Raw genomic sequence first — 23789 nt, 5'->3', positions numbered from 1 at the left:
GACTCATCAATTAGGAAATACTCGACGGTCCGAACTTGCAAAAAATTCTAAAGGTCCCTGAACATTATTTAAGAAAACATCATTACCCACATCTGACAAGTGCACTCCGTCAAGCCTGAATAAATCTCTATCTTGAGCTTTTATATTTGGATGGCAAATTACAAGGCAATGATTTAATTCTTGTACATGCGGTTGCCTATTTCTTTTCTGAGGTTTCATCTGTGTTGAGGATGGAACTGGATTTTACAAAAACAGTTTTGAACAAGCTTCCCGTTCAAACGTTAAAAAATTTAGAAGTGACGACACAATACGGTAACGTCACGTGACAGACACGGTCAAAGTTCAGAATGCAAAGAAAAAAAGGGGGACTCGAAAATAAATGCGGAATTTTAAACCTGTATTATCAGTAAACCGATAAACATTATTATGGTAACATTGATGTGTAACGTGTGTATATGGTGTATAATACGATACGTTATCTAGATGTTCATGGTGTATCATACGATACGTTATTTAGATGAAAGCTAGGTCAAGTTAATCTTTTTTTTAGACCTTTTGTATTATCTCGGACAATTTCTGACCGAAAAACATGTCTAGCTTCAGAGAAAAAGTTGTCCTTATAACAGGTAGGAATCATGTTCTGCTATCCGTCTAACTTTTCTAAAACATGTGAAAACTGTTAAATTTGCTATATATTATATGATGCATATGTGTATATATTTACATAGTGAAAGATTACTTACGGACTGACCGACAGACGTCCTTGGCGATAATGATTACCTTGTCATAATAATACAAGGAGACATAAATTCAAAATCACGGGAAATTTAATTCTAGTTTAGTTACAAATGTTAAAAAAATTATGATAATACCTCTTTTTAATAACACGAATAAGCAGAACACTCGTTTTATATTAAATTTGAGGGAGCGGATGGGGGTTTACAGAATAGAGAATAATAGGGGGTAAATATAAAGAATACAGAAAAATGGACCAAAAAATAAAGAACATGTAAATATAAAGAATAGAGACAAACAAGGTTCTTAGATATAAAGAATAGACAGAGAATAATAGTCAAAAAGTATAAAGAACAGAGAATCATAGTCAAAAAGTATAAAGAACAGAGAATAATAGTCAAAAAGTATAAAGAACAGAGAATAATAGTCAAAAAGTATAAAGAATAGAGAATAATAGTCAAAAAGTATAAAGAATAGAGAATAATAGTCAAAAAGTATAAAGAACAGAGAATCATAGTCAAAAAGTATAAAGAACAGAGAATAATAGTCAAAAAGTATAAAGAACAGAGAATAATAGTCAAAAAGTATAAAGAACAGAGAATAATAGTCAAAAAGTATAAAGAATAGAGAATAATAGTCAAAAAGTATAAAGAATAGAGAATAATAGTCAAAAAGTATAAAGAACAGAGAATAATAATCAAAAAGTATAAAGAATAGAGAATAATAGTCAAAAAGTATAAAGAACAGAGAATCATAGTCAAAAAGTATAAAGAACAGAGAATAATAGTCAAAAAGTATAAAGAACAGAGAATAATAGTCAAAAAGTATAAAGAACAGAGAATAATAGTCAAAAAGTATAAAGAATAGAGAATCATAGTCAAAAAGTATAAAGAATAGAGAATAATAGTCAAAAAGTATAAAGAATAGAGAATAATAGTCAAAAAGTATAAAGAATAGAGAATAATAGTCAAAAAGTATAAAGAATAGAGATAAATGTTCAAAAAGTATAAAGAATAGAGAATAATAGTCAAAAAGTATAAAGAATAGAGAATAATAATCAAAATGTATATAGAAAAGAGAATAATAATCAAAAAGTATAATAATCAAAAAGTAAAACGAATATAGCAAAATTGCCTAAAAATTATAGAATACAAAAATGAAAGGCCCCCATCAAGACCCTCAAATATTGAACAACTGGAGATTCCTAACATTGTTATATCTCACCCTGAATTTAAATTTATCGCTATTTTGTGTATTTTTCCTTTGTTCTTTTTTTGTGATAATTTTTCTTATCATGCTACTCCCTTGAGATGGAAAATTATCGCTAGAAACTAAGGAGGCACGTGTTGTTGCTAATGAAATTGAAATGAAATTGAAAACGTCGTCATAGGTTAAATAGCGATAAACAGATTATCATTGGTCATCTCAACTCGATTGCTTTACCGTACCGGGTCAAGCGAGAAAATCAATCTCGTTGAGATGACCAACGATAATCTATAAATATCGCTGGTTTCCGATGTAATTGTTAGCCGCTGATATGAGTTATTCAATATGTATCCAGGTTTTATGTTTTACTTCAATTGAACTGAAAAGCTGCATTAGTTCAGACATAACAACCTTAAAACAAAACACAATCAGAATACTTATATCTATTGTTTTTTTTTCTGTTATAAAAGTAATTTCATAAGACATAAGACATTTTATTTCACTAAAACCCCCTCATGGGGTATGATGTACATTATTTTAACAAACAAGTGAACATAATTAAATTAGAACAACATGGTAAACAAAGGTGCAATAATAGTATATAATAATTTATATAATATAATATGTATTTCTTATTTAGTCCTTGCTATGCCTTATGGCACATAGGGCAAGGACAAGTTTCCTCCACTCTTCTCGGTTGTTCGCTTTTCTTTCCACTGTGCCCCAGGTATATCCTCTTTCCTTGAGCTCATTTTCTATGGTGCGTTTTCATGTTGTTTTAGGTTGGCCTCTTTTTCTTTTTCCCTCTGGTGTCCATCTAAGGGCAACCTTGGTCATGTCATCAGATGGTTTGCGTATAACTTGTCCAAGCCATCTTCGTCTTTTTTGTATTATCTAGGTCTCCATGTCCTTGGTGCTGGTCATCTCATGTAGGTCTTTGTTGGAGATTTTGTTTAGCCAGAATATAGAAAAAAAAAAATTATAATATGTAATGAATACTGATATGTGTCAGGAAGTATAAATTATAGTATAAACATGATTAAGCAAATGTTTTAAAAGGTTTTAATAACACTTTTTCAAAATTTCAAAAGAATAAAAAGACTGAGATATGGGGTACATGTCAATAAAACCGCAACCAAATAACACAAATAACCCAATGACAATTAACTAATAAATATAAAAAGCCGAGCGGTATTCAAGTGCATTTTTTTTCGCGACAGACGTACGCAAATGTCAATCTTATAAATGATCTCCAATTTTACAAACGTTAATTTATCAATCTGATATTGAGTGATGCCTTATCACTAGATATGACAACCAACGAATTTAACAGGAGCAACACGACGAACAGGAAATGTTGAGAACTTGAGATGACCCTTGGATTGTTGATGTTCACGATGCTCAATATTTAGTTTATGTAGTGTACTTTTTAATCGGTTGTTTGGCTGTTTGTCTTTTTCTTTTTACTATGTTACCATCTGTATGTCATCCTCTTAGTGATTTGTTTTAAACTGTCAATTAATTTGTTGTATACTTTTTAACCCCATCATTCGATTTATTTATGTCTATCTTTTTTATTATTATTTTGTGAACGTTTCATGGTGTTGCGGCAGTTGTAACCCTCAGTTTTCAAAATGGCTGGTTCCGCACTCGTAGATTGTGTTTATATTAATCTTTTAGGAGCAAGTTCTGGCATAGGAGAAGCCACCGCTATTAAGTTAGCAGAACATGGTGCCACATTATTTTTAGTGGCTCTTGAAGAGGACAAATTGCAAATTGTACAACAAAAATGCAAGGAAAAGGGTTTAGTAGAAGAAAAAGTAAGTTTTCTAAATTTATATGAGTATAATTTTGTCGCTCATTTATCAAGATCATCATAATAGTTTTACAAAATGTATACTCAATCTTGTTTTCTAGTGTTTCATAAAAAAACATTGAAATACCTGGATTGAAGGATGAATTACCGTTAAACGTCCAGTGGCAAATGTTACACGAATATTAGGACAAGAAGATGTCAATGTGATACGAAAATGAACCCAGCTTTGTTCTTTACCGACACGTTATAAAATATAAAAATACGAAGATTTGGTATGATTGCCAATGAGAAAAGTCTCCACAAGAGTAAAAAATTAACAACTATAGGTCACCGTACGACTTTCACCAATGAGCAAAGACTATACCGCATAGTCACCAATTTGCAAGATAACAGTGCTGTGAATATATATTACCATACCTGCACATGTTATTCTGAATCCGAACTGACCATGTGGTCTTTTTCGTACGCTTTAAAAAAAAAAACTCTCGCATTCGAGACCAGAATGCTAACACGAAATTTCTGTAATTACTATGTTTTTCAACACAATATTAAAAATTATTATAAATTAAGGAATGTATCTCCCTCATGCAAAGCTCTGATTTCTTTCACGAATTTGGCTATACTTTTTGGACCTTTTGGATTATAGCTCTTCATCTTTTATATAAGCTTTGGATTTCAAATATTTTGGCCACGAGCATCACTGAAGAGACATGTATTGTCGAAATGCGCATCTGGTGCAACAAAATTGGTACCGTTGATTTTATTGAATTATAATCATTGGCATATATTAAGGACTAAAATCTATGGCGGGTTCCAAATCTATGGCAGATTCCTAATCGATGGCAAATATGACGTTACAAACGCCAAACAAATCAAATCTATGACAAATTTCGGAATTACGTAATTTTCCGGGAAAAGAGTAAAACATAACGTCACAATAAAATAACGCCATATAATTCGCCGACTTCAGCAAAGTTGTTGGCTCCCTAATTTTTCCTGAAGTCTTGTGTTAAAATACTCAGAAAAGGAACAATTTGCGGGTCACCAGTATAAAAAGATTAATTAACGCTACAATAAATATTATGAGAAAAATCAAACTGTTTAATTTGTTGTTATAAAAGACTGTGTTCTTCTTTGTTGAGGGACTTCCCTTTTTTCTAGTTGTTTTAATTACTGGATTAAACAGGTACCATGCACAGATTAGGAAATGCTTTCTGTGGAAGATCATTTTAATTCTGTATTATGGTACATAACTCCTACACTTTTTTATGGTTGACCACTATGGAATTTGTATTTCAAAAATGTTTACAGACATGGTCCCGTTGTCGTACATTTCAACTAACTTATGACAAGTCCGTGATTGTATAAGTACTGTCTTGTTCTACATTTGCACAAAATCTGCCTTAGATTGAGAAAGAACAAAAATCCGCCATAGATTTAGAATTTACAAAATTTGCCATAGATTAGGATTTTTTTAAATCGGCCATTCCTTTGGGATGGCATATTTACTATAGATTTTGAATCTGCCATAGATCTGGAATCCACCACAGATTTGAGTCCTACATATATATTGTTAAGACATTTGAATGGGGGTCTGGATGAGTTTTACAGAGTAAAAATACCGAGCCAAATCTACAGAAAAATGAGGGTCTGAATGGTTTTTACAGATTAGAGAATAATGAGCAAAATTTTCAGCAAAATGGGTGTCTGGATAGGATTTACAGAGCAGAGAATAATGAGCCAATACTATAGAAAAATAGGGGTCTTGATGGGTTTACCGATTAGAGAATGATGAGCAAAATCTACAGCAAAATGGAGGGGGGGGGGGCTGGATGGGTTTTACAGTGTAGAGAATAAGGGAGCCAAATCTACAGCAAAATCGGGGTCTGGAGGGGTTTTACAGGGTAGAGTAAAATAAGCTAAATCTTCAGAAAAATGAGGGTCTGGATGGTTTTTACAGATTAGAGAATAATGAGCAAAATCTACAGCAAAATGGATGTCTAGATAGGATTTACAGAATGGATGTCTAGATAGGATTTACAGAGTAGAGAATACTGAGCAAAATATATAGCAAAATGGGGGTCTGATGGGTTTTACACAGTTCAGAATAATGAGCCAAAATGAATATTCTGCATCACAAAGTGCAAGAATCTATCGTGTACAAAACTGAAAATAAAAATAGGCATTCGCAACAGCAGATGAAAATGAAAGGTAAATTAGAAGAAAAAAAATCCTATTAAAGCAGCATGCATTAGCTGTCAAATTTATTTTCATGGAAGTGATTCAAATTCTCATATTTGATTTATAATTTACTAAAAGGTATATCGAACTAAAAAAATAGTCTGAAGTGAAGATGCACGTACTCACATGTATCCACATTTCGTGTGTATTTTAGTTTAGACGCCATTTAATTAACCACAGAGTAACCCAGAAGACTGCCGACGATCATATAACCCGATATAAACATAACTATAGATATAAATAGTTAGCAAAACGTGCAACTGTAGGTAGTTTGATCTAATTTTATAGATTAAACAAATATGTTAATTATCGTTTTTACCTGTAAAAGAACGAGTTTTGTGGATCAAATTAGTCAACCGAATGGTTTACCCTTGTTTTACTTTCAATGTTGACATTCTTTTCCTTTAGATAGCCGAAGACGCCTGCTTGATGCGTTATCCATCTCTAACGAAGGGGTTAAATATAAGGTGACATGAATACGGTTTCAATGAGGTCGAACTATTCACTTGCTAATAAATAATTAATCAGCGATGTTTATTAGCTTCTTTTGACAAAATTTAACCAAACTGGCTGCTAAAAGCGAATTATTGTTTCAATTTCACTTGCAGTACTGATTGAACAAAAATAAATCTGATAGATAATATTCATGACATCAAATATTTTAATTTTAATTGACTGGTGTAAGAAACCATCTCATGTAGATGTATTAATGAAGTTTGTGAAATTCGACGCATTACATCGTGTGTAGAAGTCGACCCACAGCTTTTTAATGTATTTCAGCAGATTCTTTGAACAAGTTAACAGCGGTATGTGTTAGCTGAAGTATCAGGAAATAGGGTTTTCATGTATCAGAAATTACGTCAGATATTGTTAAAAATGACGAATTAACTTGTTAGCTTATATGTAACACATTGTGTTCTTTGAACCAAATGCTTTCGCGGGCGATTTATTTTCGCGTCTTTCTCGAGTAGAAAAATAACGCGAAAATAAGTAAATCTTTATTAAACCACATCAATTAAATGAGAAAATCGCGAACTTAAAAAGCCGCGAAATTGACTTTTATTGGTATATTGCGAAATATAGTATCCGCGAAAATAGGTTGGTTTACAGTATACACGGGTTATAATCTTCTCATATATGTTATGATGGTATGATACTAAACCCCTCACGGGAAGGATTGTGTCTGATATTCATATGATGACGACATAATCTTTCAATCAGTTTAATTGAAGTCTGGAGCTGGCATGTCAGTTAACTGCTAGTAGTCTGATGCTATTTATGTATTATTGTCATTTTATTTATTTTCTTTGGATACATCTTCTGACATCAGACTCGAACTTCTCTTGAACTAAACTTTAATGTGCGTATTGCTATGCGTTTACTCTTCTGCATTGGCTAGAGGTATAGGGGAGGGTTGAGATCTCATAAACATGTTTAACCCTGCCGCATTTTTGCGCCTGTCTAATGTCAGGAGCCTCTGGCCTTTGTTAGTCTTATATTATTTTTAATTTTAGTTTCTTGTGTACAATTTGGAGTTTAGTATGGCGTTCATTATCACTGAACTAGCATATATATTTGTTTAGGGGCCAGCTGAAGGACGCCTCCGGATGCGGGAATTTCTCGCTGCAATGATATATAACTTTTTTTAGAAACATTTAGTTTACCTTTTGGTGACCTTCTGCTGTTGTCTTCTCTATGGTCGGGTTGTTGTCTCTTTGACACATTCCCCATTTCCATTCTCAATTTTACCCTTGTTCTATTAGTTAACGACTTCTTGCTGCGCACCTTCCACATGATGAAAAAGGGATTTATAACAGGAAACACTGATTTGTTTTGTTATTATCCAGTAAAACGAATCCTCAGTACTAGAAAAACAAATACAAAATATTTAAATTAATCACATAAACTCAATCTGACATGCCTTTTTTGCTGCATATTGGTAGCTCTTAACCCTGTTTCCATTCGGATTTTCCTAGAATCGCATCATCAAGTATTGAATTGTCTACGTGTGTTTCCCTGTGATTTGTTTCTGATAAACGAACCTTTATATTAACTTTCCAAAAGAGGCTTGTTTTTTCTCTCTCAAAGTTGGCTTCATATTTTCATGAATGGTCTATATTTATTGTAGTTGTTTACTTTACATATAAAATGAATCTGTACACATGATAATTAATCTTGTGCGCAATCTAAAAAAAAGTACATCCCTAATGCGCGCAAATGTAATGCGCCCGTGAAATTTTGTGCATTCCATTTGTATAGGAATTTTAAATAATAATGGTTGTTTTCAATAAGTTAACTGTTTTATTTTACTCTTATTTTTTTTTAACAAATTTACCATGTAGATAACCTTTTCTACTACACGTACTTATATATTATATCATGTAATGTATAAGCATGATTCTACTTTCTTCTTAGATAGGGTTTTGCAGTGGTGACTTATCACAATCTGCCTTCAGGGAAGAAATTGTGAGGAACCTGATACAAAAGTTTGGAAGATTGGATATATTGGTTTGTTTTATTTGATATAAATGCACATTTTTGTTCACCATTATGCAATAAAATATGATGTAACCACCAAGGAAGCAGCGACCTAACTAAAATAAGTCGACTTCCAGTTAATACTCGGTCCACAGATACAAACATTCATTATTTCTATATGACATAGTGCTAACATTGGAAATGATACCTTTCTAATTTAAAGTTTTGTAATCGGAACGTATCAACATGTTCTAAAAAGTTTATCATTAATCATGTTAATCGTCTAGATACAGTTATATTTACATTGTAAATAAAACGGAATTTGATGAGACTGTCACCAAAGTGAGAGGCTTGGCGCTATAAAAGCAGCTAAAAATGATACCTTTCTAATTTAAAGTTTTGTACTCGGAACGTATCAAAGTGTTCCAAAATGTTTATCATTATTGTGGTACCTAACACTACAGAGATATAACTCTGTAAAAATCAGCTAAACTTTTTAATCACATTGGATTGTTAAGGAAATATTAAGCTTCTCAATGATCAAAATTAGTGTTTGTCAAACTGCTATATATCCAGCCATTTTTTTTCGCGAGAAGTGATTTGTTCAAGTTTATTGAAACTTTTATATTTTTTTCAAAGGGTAAAAGTTAATATTTTGTTTAAAAAAAATAAGAGAATTAAACGAGCCAAATTAATTTTAGTCAAGGTGTTAGGTACCCCCTTAATCGTCTAAATACAGTTTGAGAGAATACAATTTAGAATTAAAGAAGAGGGACGAAAGATACCAGAGGGACAGTAAAACTCATAAATCGAAAATAAACTGTCAACGCCATGGCTAAAAATGAAAAGGACAAACAGACAAACAATAGTGCACACGACACAACATAGAAAACTAAAGAATAAACAACACGAACCCCACCAAAAACTAAGGGTGATCTCAGGTGCTCCGGAAGGGTAAGCATATCCTGCTCCACATGTGGCACCTGTCGTGTTGCTTATGAGAGAACACATCCGATAAATAGTCTTATTAACATGTACTACATGTAGCCATACCTCTGTCACATAAATGAAAATCTTTGTCAATGACATGCATACTTTCACTTAAAACAAGATATATAATATATAATCAAATCTTATTAGGATTTATCATTCACAATGTCTTGAACGAATGATACATCACACAGAAGTAAAGATTAGCTAAATTTAGTAGCATCAGGACCGAAAACATTTGTTTCTCTAAAAGAAAGTCATACTGAGAGATAACATATTTTGTATATTTTTTAAGTAATTCAGAATCTGTATTTACATAAAAGTGTTATCATGTATCGACAAAACGTTCAGGTTTTGGCAATAATAAAAAAGAATACAAGATAGTACAGCGATTCATTTTGCCACACATATACAAGGATAAGGTATCGATAAAATTGATGACAGAAAAATAGAATCAATTAGGTTTTCATTGCAAAACATAACAATAAAACGTCTGCTGAAAGTGTAACTGCATCAAGTAAGTTTAAGATAATTATAGATTATCGGTTATCATCTCAACGAGATTGCTTTTCTCGCTTGAGCCGGGACGGTGAGAAAGGCAATCGAGTTGAGATGAACAATGATAATCTTTTTATCGCTATTTTACCTATGACGACGTTGTCAATTTCATGTCAACTTCATGTCAATTTCGATAGCAACGCCACATGCATGCTTAGTTTCTAGCGATAATTTTCCATCTCTAGCGAGTAGAATGATATGAAAATTATCACAAAAAAAGATCAGAGGAAAAATGCGCAAAATAGCGATAATGACACTAATCTTTTACAATGTATCAAAACATATTGTTCTTATAGAATATGAGAAAAGATAAAATGATTATTTATTTCTTCTATGCAAATAAGATAAAGGAAGTCCAAAATCTTCGTGGCTAATGCCTCTCAGATATGAGAAGACTATATCTCATATATCTATATAATTTTCAGGCTGATATTGCAGGCTATGTTTTGTTTTCAAGTATAAGTGAAACTAAGGAAGAGGATTACGATAGATTCGTCAATGTAAACCAGAAGGCGAAATTATTCCTGGCACAACTGTGCTTGCCTTATCTCAAAGAAACAAAAGGTATGTTTGTATGAGGGTAAACTAGATTCTTTCTGCTACAACTTTGCCTGCCTTATTTTATAGAAACAAAAGAATTGTTTGCATGAGGGAAAACTACATTTTGTCTGTCACAATTATGCTTACCTTATGTCAAAGAAACCAAAGGTTGTTTAGAATGAGGGAAAACTAAATTCTTTCTGTCACAATTTTGTTTGCCTTGTCTCAAAGAAACAACAGGTTTGTTAGTATGAGAGAAAACTAAATTCTTTCTGTCACATCTATGCTTGCCTTGTATAAAAAACAACAGGTTTGTTAGTATGAGGTAAAACTTAATTATGTTTGTCATAATTATGCTTACCTTATACATGTTATATCTCAAAGAAACAAAATGTTTGTTATTATGAGGGAAAACTAAATGCTTTCTGTCACAATTATGTTTGCCTTATCTCAAAGAAACAACTGTTTTTTTTAATCATGTTAATATGAGGGAAAATTGAATTCTTTCTGCATGTTCTGTAACAACTATGCTTGCCTTATCTCAAAAGAACAAACAATTTGTTAGTATGACATGTATGAGGGAAAACTAAATTCTTTCTGTCACAATTATGCTTGCCTTATCTCAAAGAAACAAAAGGTATGTTAATATGAGGGAAAACTAAATTCTTTCTGTCACAATTATGCTTGCCTTATCTAAAAGAAACAACAGTTGTTTTAGCATGATGGAAAACTGAATTATGTCTGTCAAAACTATGCTTGACTTTTCTCAAAGAAACAAAAGGTTTGTTAGTATGAGGGAAAACTAAATTATTTCTGGCACAACCATGCTTGCCTTATCTCAAAGAAACAACAGTTTTGTTAATATAAAAAGAAAACTTAATTCTTTCTGTCTCAATTTTGCTTGCCTTATCTCAAAGAAACAACAGGTTTGTTAGTATGAAAGAAAACTTAATTATTTTTGTCACAACTATGCTTGCCTCATCTCAAAGAAATTAAAGATTGGTGTGTATGAGAGACAACTGAATTCTTTCTGGCACAACTATGCTTGCCTTATCTCATAGAATCAAAAGGTTTGTTTGTATGAGGGAAAACTAAATTCTTTCTACCACTACTATGCTTGCCTTATCTCAAAGAAACAAAAGGTATGTTTGTATGAGGGACACCTAAATTATATCTGTCACAATTATACTTGCCTCATCTCAAAGAAATTAAAGATTGGTTTGTATGAGGGACAACTAAATTCTTTCTGCGGACTTTCCGTAGCGATGCTTATTTTGGACATCAGAAATAAGTGGTTTGCGATAAAATACGCCAGATCCAATTGCCTCCAAGCATGTTTCATAGAAGTCAACTATGCATATTGGTCCTGCAAAAGAAGATTTGTGAACTTTAAAATGTATTTTCCTCCGCTAAACTTATGTTGCATGTATAGAAACAGAAAGAAATAACAAGTGGTATTTATTAACAAGTTTAAAATTAATATTAAAACTAGAAAACTCAACTGATTAGTAAGAAAGGGTCCAACCGGCAAAATTTTAAATATTTTATGGGAAACAGCTGAAGATTCAGAAAATGATATACTAGTAGGCCAGTCAGCAACCCCGTCCTGTCTTGCTCGAGAGGATCTTGAGATGAAGCGCCCACAATAACTAGATTTTGAAGGACGGACAGACAAACAAACGGACGGACGGATGAACAAAGTGAAAATAAAAGACAACCACGTGCTTTTAATATGGGAGTCTTCAGATTTCTACCAGTTTATACGATTTAGCCTGAAACAAATTTGTCACGGCTTTGTCATTCTTTTTGTTTCAAAAATACATAAAACGTGATATGCTAATTGCCGTTTTAAAAACATGTTTTTTAAAATAATTTAAATACGTATACACTTACCTCTTGCATAGTGTTTGATATCTTTGTTATCCAGCCGTAAATCACCTAAACCACCTTTGAACGTCTTGTTGTTTCGACCAATGAATCTTATAAATCTTTCAGTAGCATCTTGTCCAGTTTCGAACTGAGAATGGTCCAGATTTCTGTGCTCGTCCCGTCCCCTAAGTCCAAAACTTTTCTTCGTCATCATCGGATACGGGGTCTGCCCTGCAAACCTTAGTGCCTATTCTTTTCGATAATGAGTCTTTCATTTTAGCGTCAAAAACGCGTCTGAAATGAGCAAATCGGCCATCTTTCTGATCCAGAAAGTTTTTGTCGTGGACATTCATGTCCCTACAATGTCTAAGGAGACCACACACAATGTAGTATAAAGATTTAGGCGGATACTCGTCTCCGTTTTGTTTCCTCGTCTCCACAACAAACCTGTCTAGCCAATAGTTCATACATTCCGCGTTCATCATATGTAGCTCAAGAATAGGATCCCCGTTCTGAGCCTGGAAAGATCTCCATTGGTTAAATACACCCACTGCCCATTTCGTGTTCTTTTTTGTGTTAGCGTTCATTTTTTTATTGACTAGATTTGAAATTTCTGCATCGGTGACAACCGTAGTAAAACGGTCACTTGGAGCCTGCATTTCCTCGAAATTAGTCCAAGGTCAAAAATGGCAGTTTGAAAAATATCAAAATCACTCTCTGCGACCAAATTTGTGTCATCAAAAGATTCTTTAGAAACGAAACTTTCAAACTGCAGTGGGATGGTAAAATTCTCAACATTGCGGTCTCCTCCTTGGCACAAAGCATCATCCGCATAATCCTTCTCTAATTTCATCGCAATTTGCGATAGTGACATATCGTCCTCTTTCCCCCGCAAAACTGCGAACGTGCTAAATAAATCAACGTCCTCTTCGGAGATTTGAGAGAGGACAAAGTTTTCTTCACCGTCGCCTAAAAAATCAACCATTGCCTCCGACATTTTAAGCTTCTAAACAGACAAGAGCTCGTGCAGAATTAAGGCGGGAATAACGTCATTTTGGCAAAGCCTTAATAATTAACTATTTAATGTCTGTATAATATAGCATTTTCATTGGTCATATTACAAATCATATATAGCCACGCCTTACTCGTTAAAATTTTTAATGCACTCAAACGCTACGCGTTTTCGATGCATTAAAAATCTTAATTCGTAAGAGCCGTGCTCTATATATATATAACATATAGCATAATAAGTAAACTGTTATGTAAACAAATTCGTCTCTTTTTGATACAAACAATCATAAGAGACGGCGTATGAATCTAAACATACTTTTAAGTAATTCGAATTTTCGATGTAGGCAACATAATCTACCTGTCGAGTCTCTGTTCCACGATACCGGTAAGTATATTTAATATTTTATGTATATTCTTCCGATCAGACATCAAATTAAAAAAATGAAATCGTACAGTTCCGTTCGAACATCGTTAATTAAAACGGCACCCAACAACACAACTAAAACATTCATATGTCAATATACTATCTTCAACAATTATTTGTATACAATTCGCCGTTTTAGAATCTAATGCATCCTGGGTAATATTTTAAAAAGTGTACACCAACACGTCATTTTCATTTTGGTGTACGAACAATGAAATTACCCTTGATTCATGCTGTTTAATTGCCATCTGAACAGGAAAGCAGTTTTCTTGGGAATTAAACTTAATCATAAATTACCACTTAAAAAATTGTAAAAGATAAAAAAAAGCCACAAATGTTTGAACCATATAATCTACCATAAAAGCACATTTGGAACATGTGGAATGCAAACTCCTTAGTAACTTGGTTACCTAAATTGAATAAAATAAATTTGTATATAAAATGCAAAATTACTATGTAAAATTGAAATGTAAATAATACAAAAAAAATGTTTGTTTGTTTTTCAGCAACCGATGACAGTAGTTTACTGCATGGCAAAAGTAGCTATTGATATGCTTACAAAATGTCTAGCCAAAGGTAAAATATATTTATTGTACAGTAATATGTCTAGATGAACCAATCGAAATAATTATTAAATGTTCTGCTTTGTAATTGATTGCAAAGACTATTTCAAAATAAAAAGGACTTTAAAAAAAAAATTGTGATTGTACAGTCCTTGATATCATTTTTATCTTTTGTGTACCTGTCTATTTTTCTAATCTAACGTTTATTTAAATACACCAAATTATTGGTCACTTACGTTCAAAATCTTTGTTAGAACACTCCCCCTTCTTTTTCAAAAATGTGCTGAGTTCTATTTGCATGTTAAAAACACTAGATATTAACTTAAAAAATATAACGGGCTTAACTTTAATTTCTTGACGTATACAGTTTATGAACAAATCATTGAAACAAAATGTTGATTAAATAAATTTCTTTCAGAACTAGGTCCTCACGGTGTAAGAGTGAATGCTATCAAGTAAGTTCTAATTAGTTGGTGGTGTAGTACCTAGAACGTTGTTACCAAGTACCCTGATTTACCTCAACCTTCAGTGTCAGATATTTAAAAATTGTTTAACAGAAAAGATGTGATTTTAATACACAATATTTATTACCATTTGCTTCAAAATAGGCAGAGACCATGGTTTATCCTGCATTGTCCTGTATTCCTAAGAGAAATCTTGTGTCTTTTAAGTGTTATTAGTTGCATTCAGCTTTATAGCAATCCACTGAGTCAGGCTCTTTCAAACTGATATTTACGTTTGTTCTAATGATGTTCTTTTAACCCAGTGTACAAGTGTCCAAGCTCTCACAAACATGTTTACCCTACCACATTCTGAATGCGCATGTAAAATGAAAAACGTTCCCCTCCAAGTGTACTTCGGTACAGACATGATTTATGGCAAACTTTTCTAAAATTGTCCATTTATAAGTTTTGAAATTATAAAGTAATTAAGGTCTCAACTCCCTCATGCAAAGTCGGCTTTAGATAAATTTGACTATTTTTCTAGGTTATTTATTGTCATATAGCTCTTCAATTGTTTCGGTTCTTATAAATCCTTGGCTTTCAAATATTTGGCTTTTAGCGTTCCTGAGGAAAGTAAATCCAGAAAAACGTTCCGGACGCGCCATGAAATGAATTTAACGTGTTGTTTTCAATTTTGTTGCACAAGTTACATGTTTAAGGGAAATAACGAAAGAAAGATATTTAAAGTTGATAAAATATGATGACAATAATTAGATTACTATATAATAACAAATGCCGAATGTTGTCATTCTATTTCGTAGGTTTGTTTCTTTTCAGAAAGACGATTTCTTATATTTAAATTTAATCTATTGTAATATTCATTATTTATTATCTGTTTGTTAGTTAATCGTACATATTATGTAACTTTATTGTATTGTATTATCAAATTGTAGTCCTGGTTACATTGCTGATACCAATATTCTTCGTAATAGTACTTTGAAGACTACAGATGAAGACCAAAAGAAGGTTTTATACACATATTGTTCCGTCAATCATTATACAATATTAGGTCAATGTCAGGAAAATATAAACTTTTTTATATGAGGCTAGGAAACTGGGAAAGGGCGAGGTACAAAAAATCTATATTTTCATGACATTGACCTAATATTTTTTTTTTTATACTGAAACTCAAATTAATACACTAATAGCTTTTTAAATCGTAACACAAATACCATCCCTTAATGGACCCCGGATTGGAGAGAAAGTGTACCATTATATAAATAAGTATATACATAACACATAGCTGAGAGGGTGATAAAGCAGGTTGGTACCCCGAGAAAACATATTCTACCGCGGCGAAACCAAGGTTGACAATGCTTTTTAGAGGGGTATCAATCTGCTCTATCACCCTCTGAACTATGTGTTATTTAATTTATTATACTGAATGTCCCATTATTATTGTCTTTTACAAATGAATTGTATCTAAAAATATTTCTATATTATCACGTACTTTACAACGTAACGGGTATTAGAAAAATTAACAGAAGTGAAGTAAATAGACAATAATGATGCATTGACTTGACCTATCAACAATATAAGGATTCGGCCCGAAACAGGAAAAAAAACCCCCCTTTGAAAAGGACTCATATCAGGCGGAGAAATATACATCACAATGAACATGATTAATGTACATTACATGTGAAATAAATCAATGGTGAACGAAATCTTTTCAGTATGGAATAGAATATCAACAATAAGCATTACACATAATGATTTACAGGGTTAATGAAAAATGTTAACAAGTGAAATAAGTTTTTTTCAACAATTGTTAAAGAAATAAGTTTGAGTCGTTCCACTCTTCGTTGTATAGTATATTGGAAAAAAGGACAGATTGAAGAGTTCGTCATGAATATTTAGTTCTGACTCTACTTTTCAAATATTCATGAGGAAAACTGATACCAGGTTAGTGATTGTTAATGACGTAGAAATATACAGTCAACGCATTTTGACTACTCAAATAGAACGAGTGCAGTATAATGTGTTTTATTTTTTATTTGAAAGTCAGATAATACAATCCTAGCCAAAACGTAGAACTTTTAGTATTGTCTTTAATAACTTGATATAAATTCAATTCATTGTCATATAAATTACCTATTTGTGATTGGTCTATCCAAGATGGTAACATTTAAAAAAATTGTCAACCGCTCAGCAATGTGATAGAGTAAATTAACGCCCTCCTTTAAGCGAATCAAAATATGGCATTTTAACGTGAAGTATAATAATATGAAATTGACATCATACAAAATATAGCTATGCGTCTTTGTTTCGGAAATAAACACACCTAGTTACAGTATAAACTATGAATAGAGTCGACCTTGGAGTCGATATCGCTGTATTTCACTCTTAAAAATATATGATACCATGTCCTGGTTTTTGATGACGTTTAGTTCTTTTTTGTTTGTTTTATTAGCCCTTCAACGTTTGAATTAGTTTTTGAGTTTTACATATGTTGGCCTCGTGTTGTACAGAAGAGTCATTATTTGTCAAAATGTGAATCTTGGGTCAAGTGCATTGCAATTAGAACCGTTAATGTTGTTATTGCAATACCCTCTTAAAAAACCTGACCTAAGCGGATTTTTTGTGGGGTTTGTTTAGTCTTTTTTTATCGAGATGCTAACATATATTTTAAATTTTGGATTCCAAAGCATTATGTCTCGAATTTACCTAACATAGATTATTTCCGAAATTCATGTCAACCAAATTTCGATATCTTTGCATCTTGTATTTCAATGTCTAAAATTATCTCTTGTCTTTTTAGTATGCAGACACGGCAGCAGAACAAGCACACCTTAAAAGGGTGGGAAAATCATCAGATGTTGTTTCCCTCTTGCTCTTCTTGGCGTCAGATGAAGCATCGTACATTACCGGGAGTATCAACTTTATCGATGGTGGATATCATTTATATCCTTGAACAATATTCCACCTTTTCTGAGATAATTTAGATTTAAGACTTTTAGAGAAATTCACAACCATAAAATATATTTCATGCTATTTGATATTTATTTTCTGGTCTTGGTGGTAGACCATCGAAGATTAGGCCCCAACAATTTAAGAAAATACGATAAATGGCGTGGCCTTTTATAGAAAAAAGTAAAAACACAAAAATACTGAACTCAGAGGAAAATTCAAAAAGGAAAATCAAAAATCAAAAGGCAAAATCAAAAGTCCAAACACATCAAACGAATGGATTACAACTGACATATTTCTGACTTGGGACAGGCATTTTCTAATGTAAAAAATGGTGGATTGAACCTGGTTTTATAGCTAGCTAAACCTCTCACTTGTATGACAGTCGCATATGCCGACTTGACTGTGTTTAATTCGCTTTGTTGTAAATACCAGGGTATGCAAACTAACACAAAACTGTAACAAGAAACTTTGCGCCCGCATCGCACATATACATGTACTCACCGACGATCACACAGAGCCCAACACCTGATAGCTGGATTTATAGATAAGGAGTCGAAGAGTTATACAACCAAAAGGAACGTAATAGCACAAAGACAAGTAAAATGAAACAGTAAAGTGAAACAGTAAAGTGAAACAGTAAAGTAGATACAAAGAAACACAACGTGAACAATCTAACTCGAGACCATCTTATGCTTATTATGAAGTAGACACTGAATGATAAACTAATACATATAGGTGTCATAGGTCTTGGTACTTTCCGATTTACTCTTTGAGAAAAGGGTTAAGACCCTGGCTCACAAATATTTTGCTCAGTCATCGATCACGTTCTATATATACACCAAGTCTTGAGTAGTGTAGTCGTATACGTTTAGAAGTGTATACTCCATACGCGGGTGAAGATGGTATATTGAATTGCTGCTTAGATGAGAAAAATTGAATAATTTCAAAATTGAAATTGTATCGTTTGTCACGGATCCTGTACGCAGATGACTGCTGTAGGATCATAGTTCCATGTAAGCTATTTATATTGTCATCTATTGGCTTCTACCCCAAAAAAGCTTTAAAACCGGACTCACTCTGTAGCATCACCACTGGATATAAATACCCCTGAAGCGATGGAAAAAAATGGTAAGTCGGGTAAGGACAAATTCTTCTTAATATCATTATATTCTACGTTTTGCTGACAAGTAAATGTTTGTTATACTGATTCCTAATAATAAAGCTACTTCAGGGGGTTGATCTTACATTAGCTGCCTGTCTCTGCCAATCGTCGTCAGAATCGGATATAGTCGAAGGAAGCTACATGTTCAAACTTGAAAAAAAACCCATTAAATCCTTTAATTTACTTTTGAAGATTTTGTACAGATATATTGCATTTAACCTTGAAAAACAAAACATAAAACAGAGAAATTCCGTTAGATAAAGCAGATAAAACAGTACCGCGAATATCAGCGAATTTTTGTTTGTCGTATTGACAATCATTCCTCTTCGCATTTTTTTTTTTTTTTTTACAAAATTGAAATATTAAAAAATAACGACAAAACATCATGTTTTGTCATCATGGTTGAATCTAAGATTTGTTGCACAATTAATAGCAACGGATGAGTTAATACAGTGATTACAACCCACAAAGGTTAATACAAAAACTTAAAAGTCATAGGTTGTGAGGTCAAAGGTCAGTAGTGAATTATACAACGAATAAATCGCAGAGTATTTTTTCTGCTAAGTTGTGTATAAAAATAAGCAATTAAATACAGTGATGACGTCACCATACATTTCTAACATGACGCCATGAATCCCATATGAAATCTCCTGAACTTATACGAGATGCATAGAGGGTCACCACGTGACGGCGATATATCAATCCTAACGTCAGAATGCTTGTTATGCCTTCTTTGCTATGTTAGTTTTTCGTTGAAAGTTTTAAGAATAAAGCAGATCGTTAGTTTTCTCATTTGAATTGTTTCACATATTGTCTTGATAACTAATCGTTATTGGTTTTGCTCATTGTTGAAGGTACCATACAGGAGGGTCGTTTTTTGGGTTATCGTCATGACGAATAAAGGTAAAAAAAATCTTGCCAAATGTCGTAAATAGTAATTGTTTTGCGCATGACGATAAAATGTACATTTTCTGTATGACGATAAATGTACATTTTTTGAAAAACCATATAAATTTAGTCGGGTGAAAGGATGGGAAACTTTCTGCACCAAAGACGAACCTCGAATGACAATATCTATAATTTACAAAACCGCAAAAAATATAGCACGACAAATTTAAATTGACCTCATTCAAATATAAAGGTCAGTTCTAACTCGACCAATGAAAAATAGTTAATCTATTATATGATTTCAACAAGTGTAAATTTATAAACAAATACACGTGGTAATGTTTACGTACCGATGTACATACCTCTAATTAATATATATTTATGTTATAATTCATAACTTCAAGCGAATATAAATTATTTACAAAATGAACTCAACACTTTTGTATGGGATCAGTTCATCTGACAGTGTGCAGCAAAGCTTCGGAAAACAAAGAAAGTGTAAAAAAAATACATTAGTCGATCCTTCAAAGACTCTTTAACATAACCGTCTTTTCTTGTATGAAAGAGGGACGAAAGATACCAAAGGGACAGTCAAACTCATAAATCTAAAACAAACTGACAACGCCATGGCTAAAAATGAAAAAGACAAACAGAAAAACAATAGTACACATGACACAACATAGAAAACTAAAGAATAAACAACACGAACCCCACCAAAAACTAGGGGTGATCTCAGGTGCTCCGGAAGGGTAAGCAGATCCTGCTCCACATGCGGCACCCGTCGTGTTGCTTATGTGATTACAAATCCGGTAAATAGTCTAATTCGGTAGGTCAAATTCATTAAAGGGAAGGGGATTGTAGTTACGACGTGAGGAACATATCCGATATCATTTGTGAAATGGTTATTCCATAACGGTCAACCAACTCGTGATGGCGTCCGTAAAATTTACGAAGGGATGATTTCAACTTCACCATTTGGAACTCTTGATTTAATAGCTTCCTTGTGAGCAGTAACCCTCTATCAAGAAAATCATGATAGGAAATGCAAGCACGGGAATATCGTATCAATTGAGAGATATATACCCCGTATGCAGGTGCTGCTGGAATGTTGCTACTTAGAAATGGAAAGTTCACAATTGGAAAGCTGAAATCATCTCTTTTGTCGTAAAGTTTTGTCTTCAACCGACCCTCATTGTCAATTTCTAGATGTAAGTCAAGATATGAAGCTGACTTAACTGTATCTGTAGTATCCTTTATCTCCAATTCGATGGGATAGATGCGTTCCACATAGTCACCAAATTTTGAATTGTTTAGTGAAAGAACGTCATCTATATAGCGGAAAGTAGAGTTAAAGGATATTGCTAACTTCTTATCTTTCTTCCTAAGAAGTTCCTGCATGAAGTCAGCCTCATAATAATAAAGAAACAAGTCAGCAAGTAGAGGGGCACAGTATGACTTTTCCATCGACCATACTTTTTGAACAATCTGTCCTCAACACCAGACTCTGCAGAAATCGATGCCCATCTTGAATGGAAACTATGCAGTCTAATTTTTGACTATCTAAGCCTATACTCTGTAAATTATCGAGAATGTATTTCCCAAGCTCTCATTAAGACAACTGACCTGAACTGTTTACTTTATGAGAATAATCAAACTTAAACAAAAATACAGAACTAAAAATTAATTCATCAGAATTTGATGTAATACTAGCTACTTTGAGATATCGTTCTAGCATAGAGACATAACAATTTGCGAGATTAGTTCTAGATATACCTACCTACACCCTTTTCTGAAAATATCAGTTTTACTCTTTACCTAATATAAATTTGCGTGTGTAAATCGTTATATCGATACCTCTCAAAATAACTAGTTCTGAAAACCTTAAAAAAACTGAATAGATTAATAAACACAAACAAACAGTTCTTATGTCTTTTATATTACTTTTATGATTCACATACGTATGAACAATTTTTGCGCAAAATGTCTAGTGTAATGGGATCTTTCTTCTTGATAAAATGTCCTAATTTTCTATTTAATACATTATGGTTGTTAATTACACTTCAAGTCTGAAATCTGAATTATGTGACAGTTGATAGAATATTGTTCAAGGATATAAATGTTTTCCACCATCGATATAGTTGACACTTCCGGTAATGTACGATGCTTCATCTGACGCCAGGAAGAGCAAGAGGGAAACATCATCTGCTGGTTTGCTCGCCCTTTTTAGGTGTGCTTGTTTACTGAGTTGTCTGCAAACTTTAAAGATAAAAAGTAATTTTAGACATTGAAATACAAGATGCAAAAATATCGAAATTGGTTGACATGAATTTCGGGAACAATCTTTTTTATGTACGTTTGAGACGAAATGTTTACCAAAATTTAAAATATTTGTTAGCATCTCGATCAAAAGTAGACCAAAAACAAAAAACACCTAAAATCCGTACAGGTAATGTTTTCAATTACAACACTAACGGTACTTATTTCATTTCATTTTACCCAAGATTTGCATTATGACAAATAATGACTCTTTTGTAAAACAAGAGGCAAACATATGTAAAACCCAAAAATTGATACACACGTGGAAGGGATAATAAAACAAAACAAACAAAACTAAAAGTCATCCAAAGCAAGGGCAAGGTATCATAAATGTTTCGAGAGTGAAATGCAGCGATATCGACTCCAAGGTCGACTCTATTAATGATTTATTGACGGAGCAATATGTGCATACAGTTATCAAAGGTACCAGGATTGTAATGCTATATGCAAGACGCGTGTTTCGTCAACATAAGATTCATCAGTGACGCTCAGACGGAACGATATGCATACAACCTTCTTTTGGTCTTCATCTGTTGCCTTAAAGCACTATTACGAAGAATATGGGTTCCATCAATGAAGCCAAGACTACAATTTGATAATATAATACAATGGAGTTACATATGTACGATAAACTAACAAAACATAAATGAATCAATAATGAATATTAAAATAGATTATAATTGAATATAAGAAATCATATATCAGAAAAGAAACAAAACTAAGAAATAGAATGACAAAAACCAGCATTTGCTTTACTATAGTAATCGTAATATTATTGGTATCATATTTCATCAAATTTAAATATTTTCTTTTATTATGCCCCTTAAAAATGCAACTTGTGAAACAGAATTGAAAACAATACGTTGTAAACTTGTCATGCGTCCGAAATGCTTTTTTGTATTAACTTTCACCAGGAACTATTTGAAAGCCAGGGATTTATAAGAACCGAAACAATCAACGAGTTATATGACAAAACAATAATCTAAAAAATAGCCAAATCTATCAAAAGCCAATTTTGCCTGTGGGAGTTGAAACTTTAATTTTTTATAATTTCAAAATTTATAAATGAACTTTCTTAGATAGGATAGTTAAAAATCGTGTCTGTACCAAGGTACGCTTGGAGGGGAAAGTTTTTCATCTTCCAGACGTATTCAGAATGTGGTAGGGTAAACATGTTTGTGAGAGCTGGGACAGTTGTACACTGGGGTAACAGAACATCATTAGAACAAACGTAAATATCAGTTTGAAATAGCTTGACTCAGTAGATCGAAATAAAGCTGAATGCACCTAACAACACTTCAAAAGACACAAAAATAAAACATATAAGTTTACTAAATTTTTTTGAAGCCAGTTAATGGACCAATGTATATAAAGAAATATACATGTATACCATGTTTTAGACTAATCATTGCATCTTCAAAGTATTTAGTGTGAAGAAGTTATAAGCATTCTGAAAAAACCATGACATATTGTTGCACAATAATATAATTATCGACATGCTGCAGGCCCATAACTCGTAAGCAATATATGTCCAGTTATTTATTTAACTCTTAAGAATAAAAACAATGCTACATGTAGT

At 32.8% G+C, this 23789-nt stretch overlaps 2 protein-coding genes across 2 annotated transcripts in view; one reads left to right on the top strand and one right to left on the bottom strand.

Moving 5' to 3' along the window:
- Positions 1 to 23789, bottom strand: part of LOC139498136 (uncharacterized oxidoreductase TM_0325-like) — a 59586-nt gene that overhangs the window by 20778 nt on the left and 15019 nt on the right. The window lies entirely within an intron of this gene.
- On the top strand, positions 492 to 17925 carry LOC139498135 (uncharacterized oxidoreductase TM_0325-like). Its single transcript, XM_071286465.1, has 9 exons — positions 492 to 626; positions 3622 to 3761; positions 8414 to 8506; positions 10450 to 10588; positions 13789 to 13829; positions 14375 to 14444; positions 14850 to 14886; positions 15828 to 15900; positions 17693 to 17925. The coding sequence occupies exons 1-9, from the start codon at positions 590 to 592 to the stop codon at positions 17843 to 17845; spliced, it is 783 nt and encodes a 260-aa protein (XP_071142566.1). The 5' UTR covers positions 492 to 589; the 3' UTR covers positions 17846 to 17925.

This window comes from Mytilus edulis, chromosome 12 (assembly GCF_963676685.1).
Source record: "Mytilus edulis chromosome 12, xbMytEdul2.2, whole genome shotgun sequence".
Lineage (NCBI taxonomy): Eukaryota > Metazoa > Mollusca > Bivalvia > Mytilida > Mytilidae > Mytilus > Mytilus edulis.
The sequence above is the reverse complement of the archived record's forward strand: the minus strand, read 5'-3'. Positions and strand labels throughout refer to the sequence as shown.

Bases quoted from the DNA above. Each gene is read 5' to 3' on its own strand.
- LOC139498135 (XM_071286465.1), top strand. From the start codon at position 590: ATGTCTAGCTTCAGAGAAAAAGTTGTCCTTATAACAG. The intron at 13,830-14,374 runs GTAAGTATATTT...TTTGTTTTTCAG, and splicing joins GTCTCTGTTCCACGATACCG to CAACCGATGACAGTAGTTTA. The intron at 14,887-15,827 runs GTAAGTTCTAAT...ATCAAATTGTAG, and splicing joins GTAAGAGTGAATGCTATCAA to TCCTGGTTACATTGCTGATA.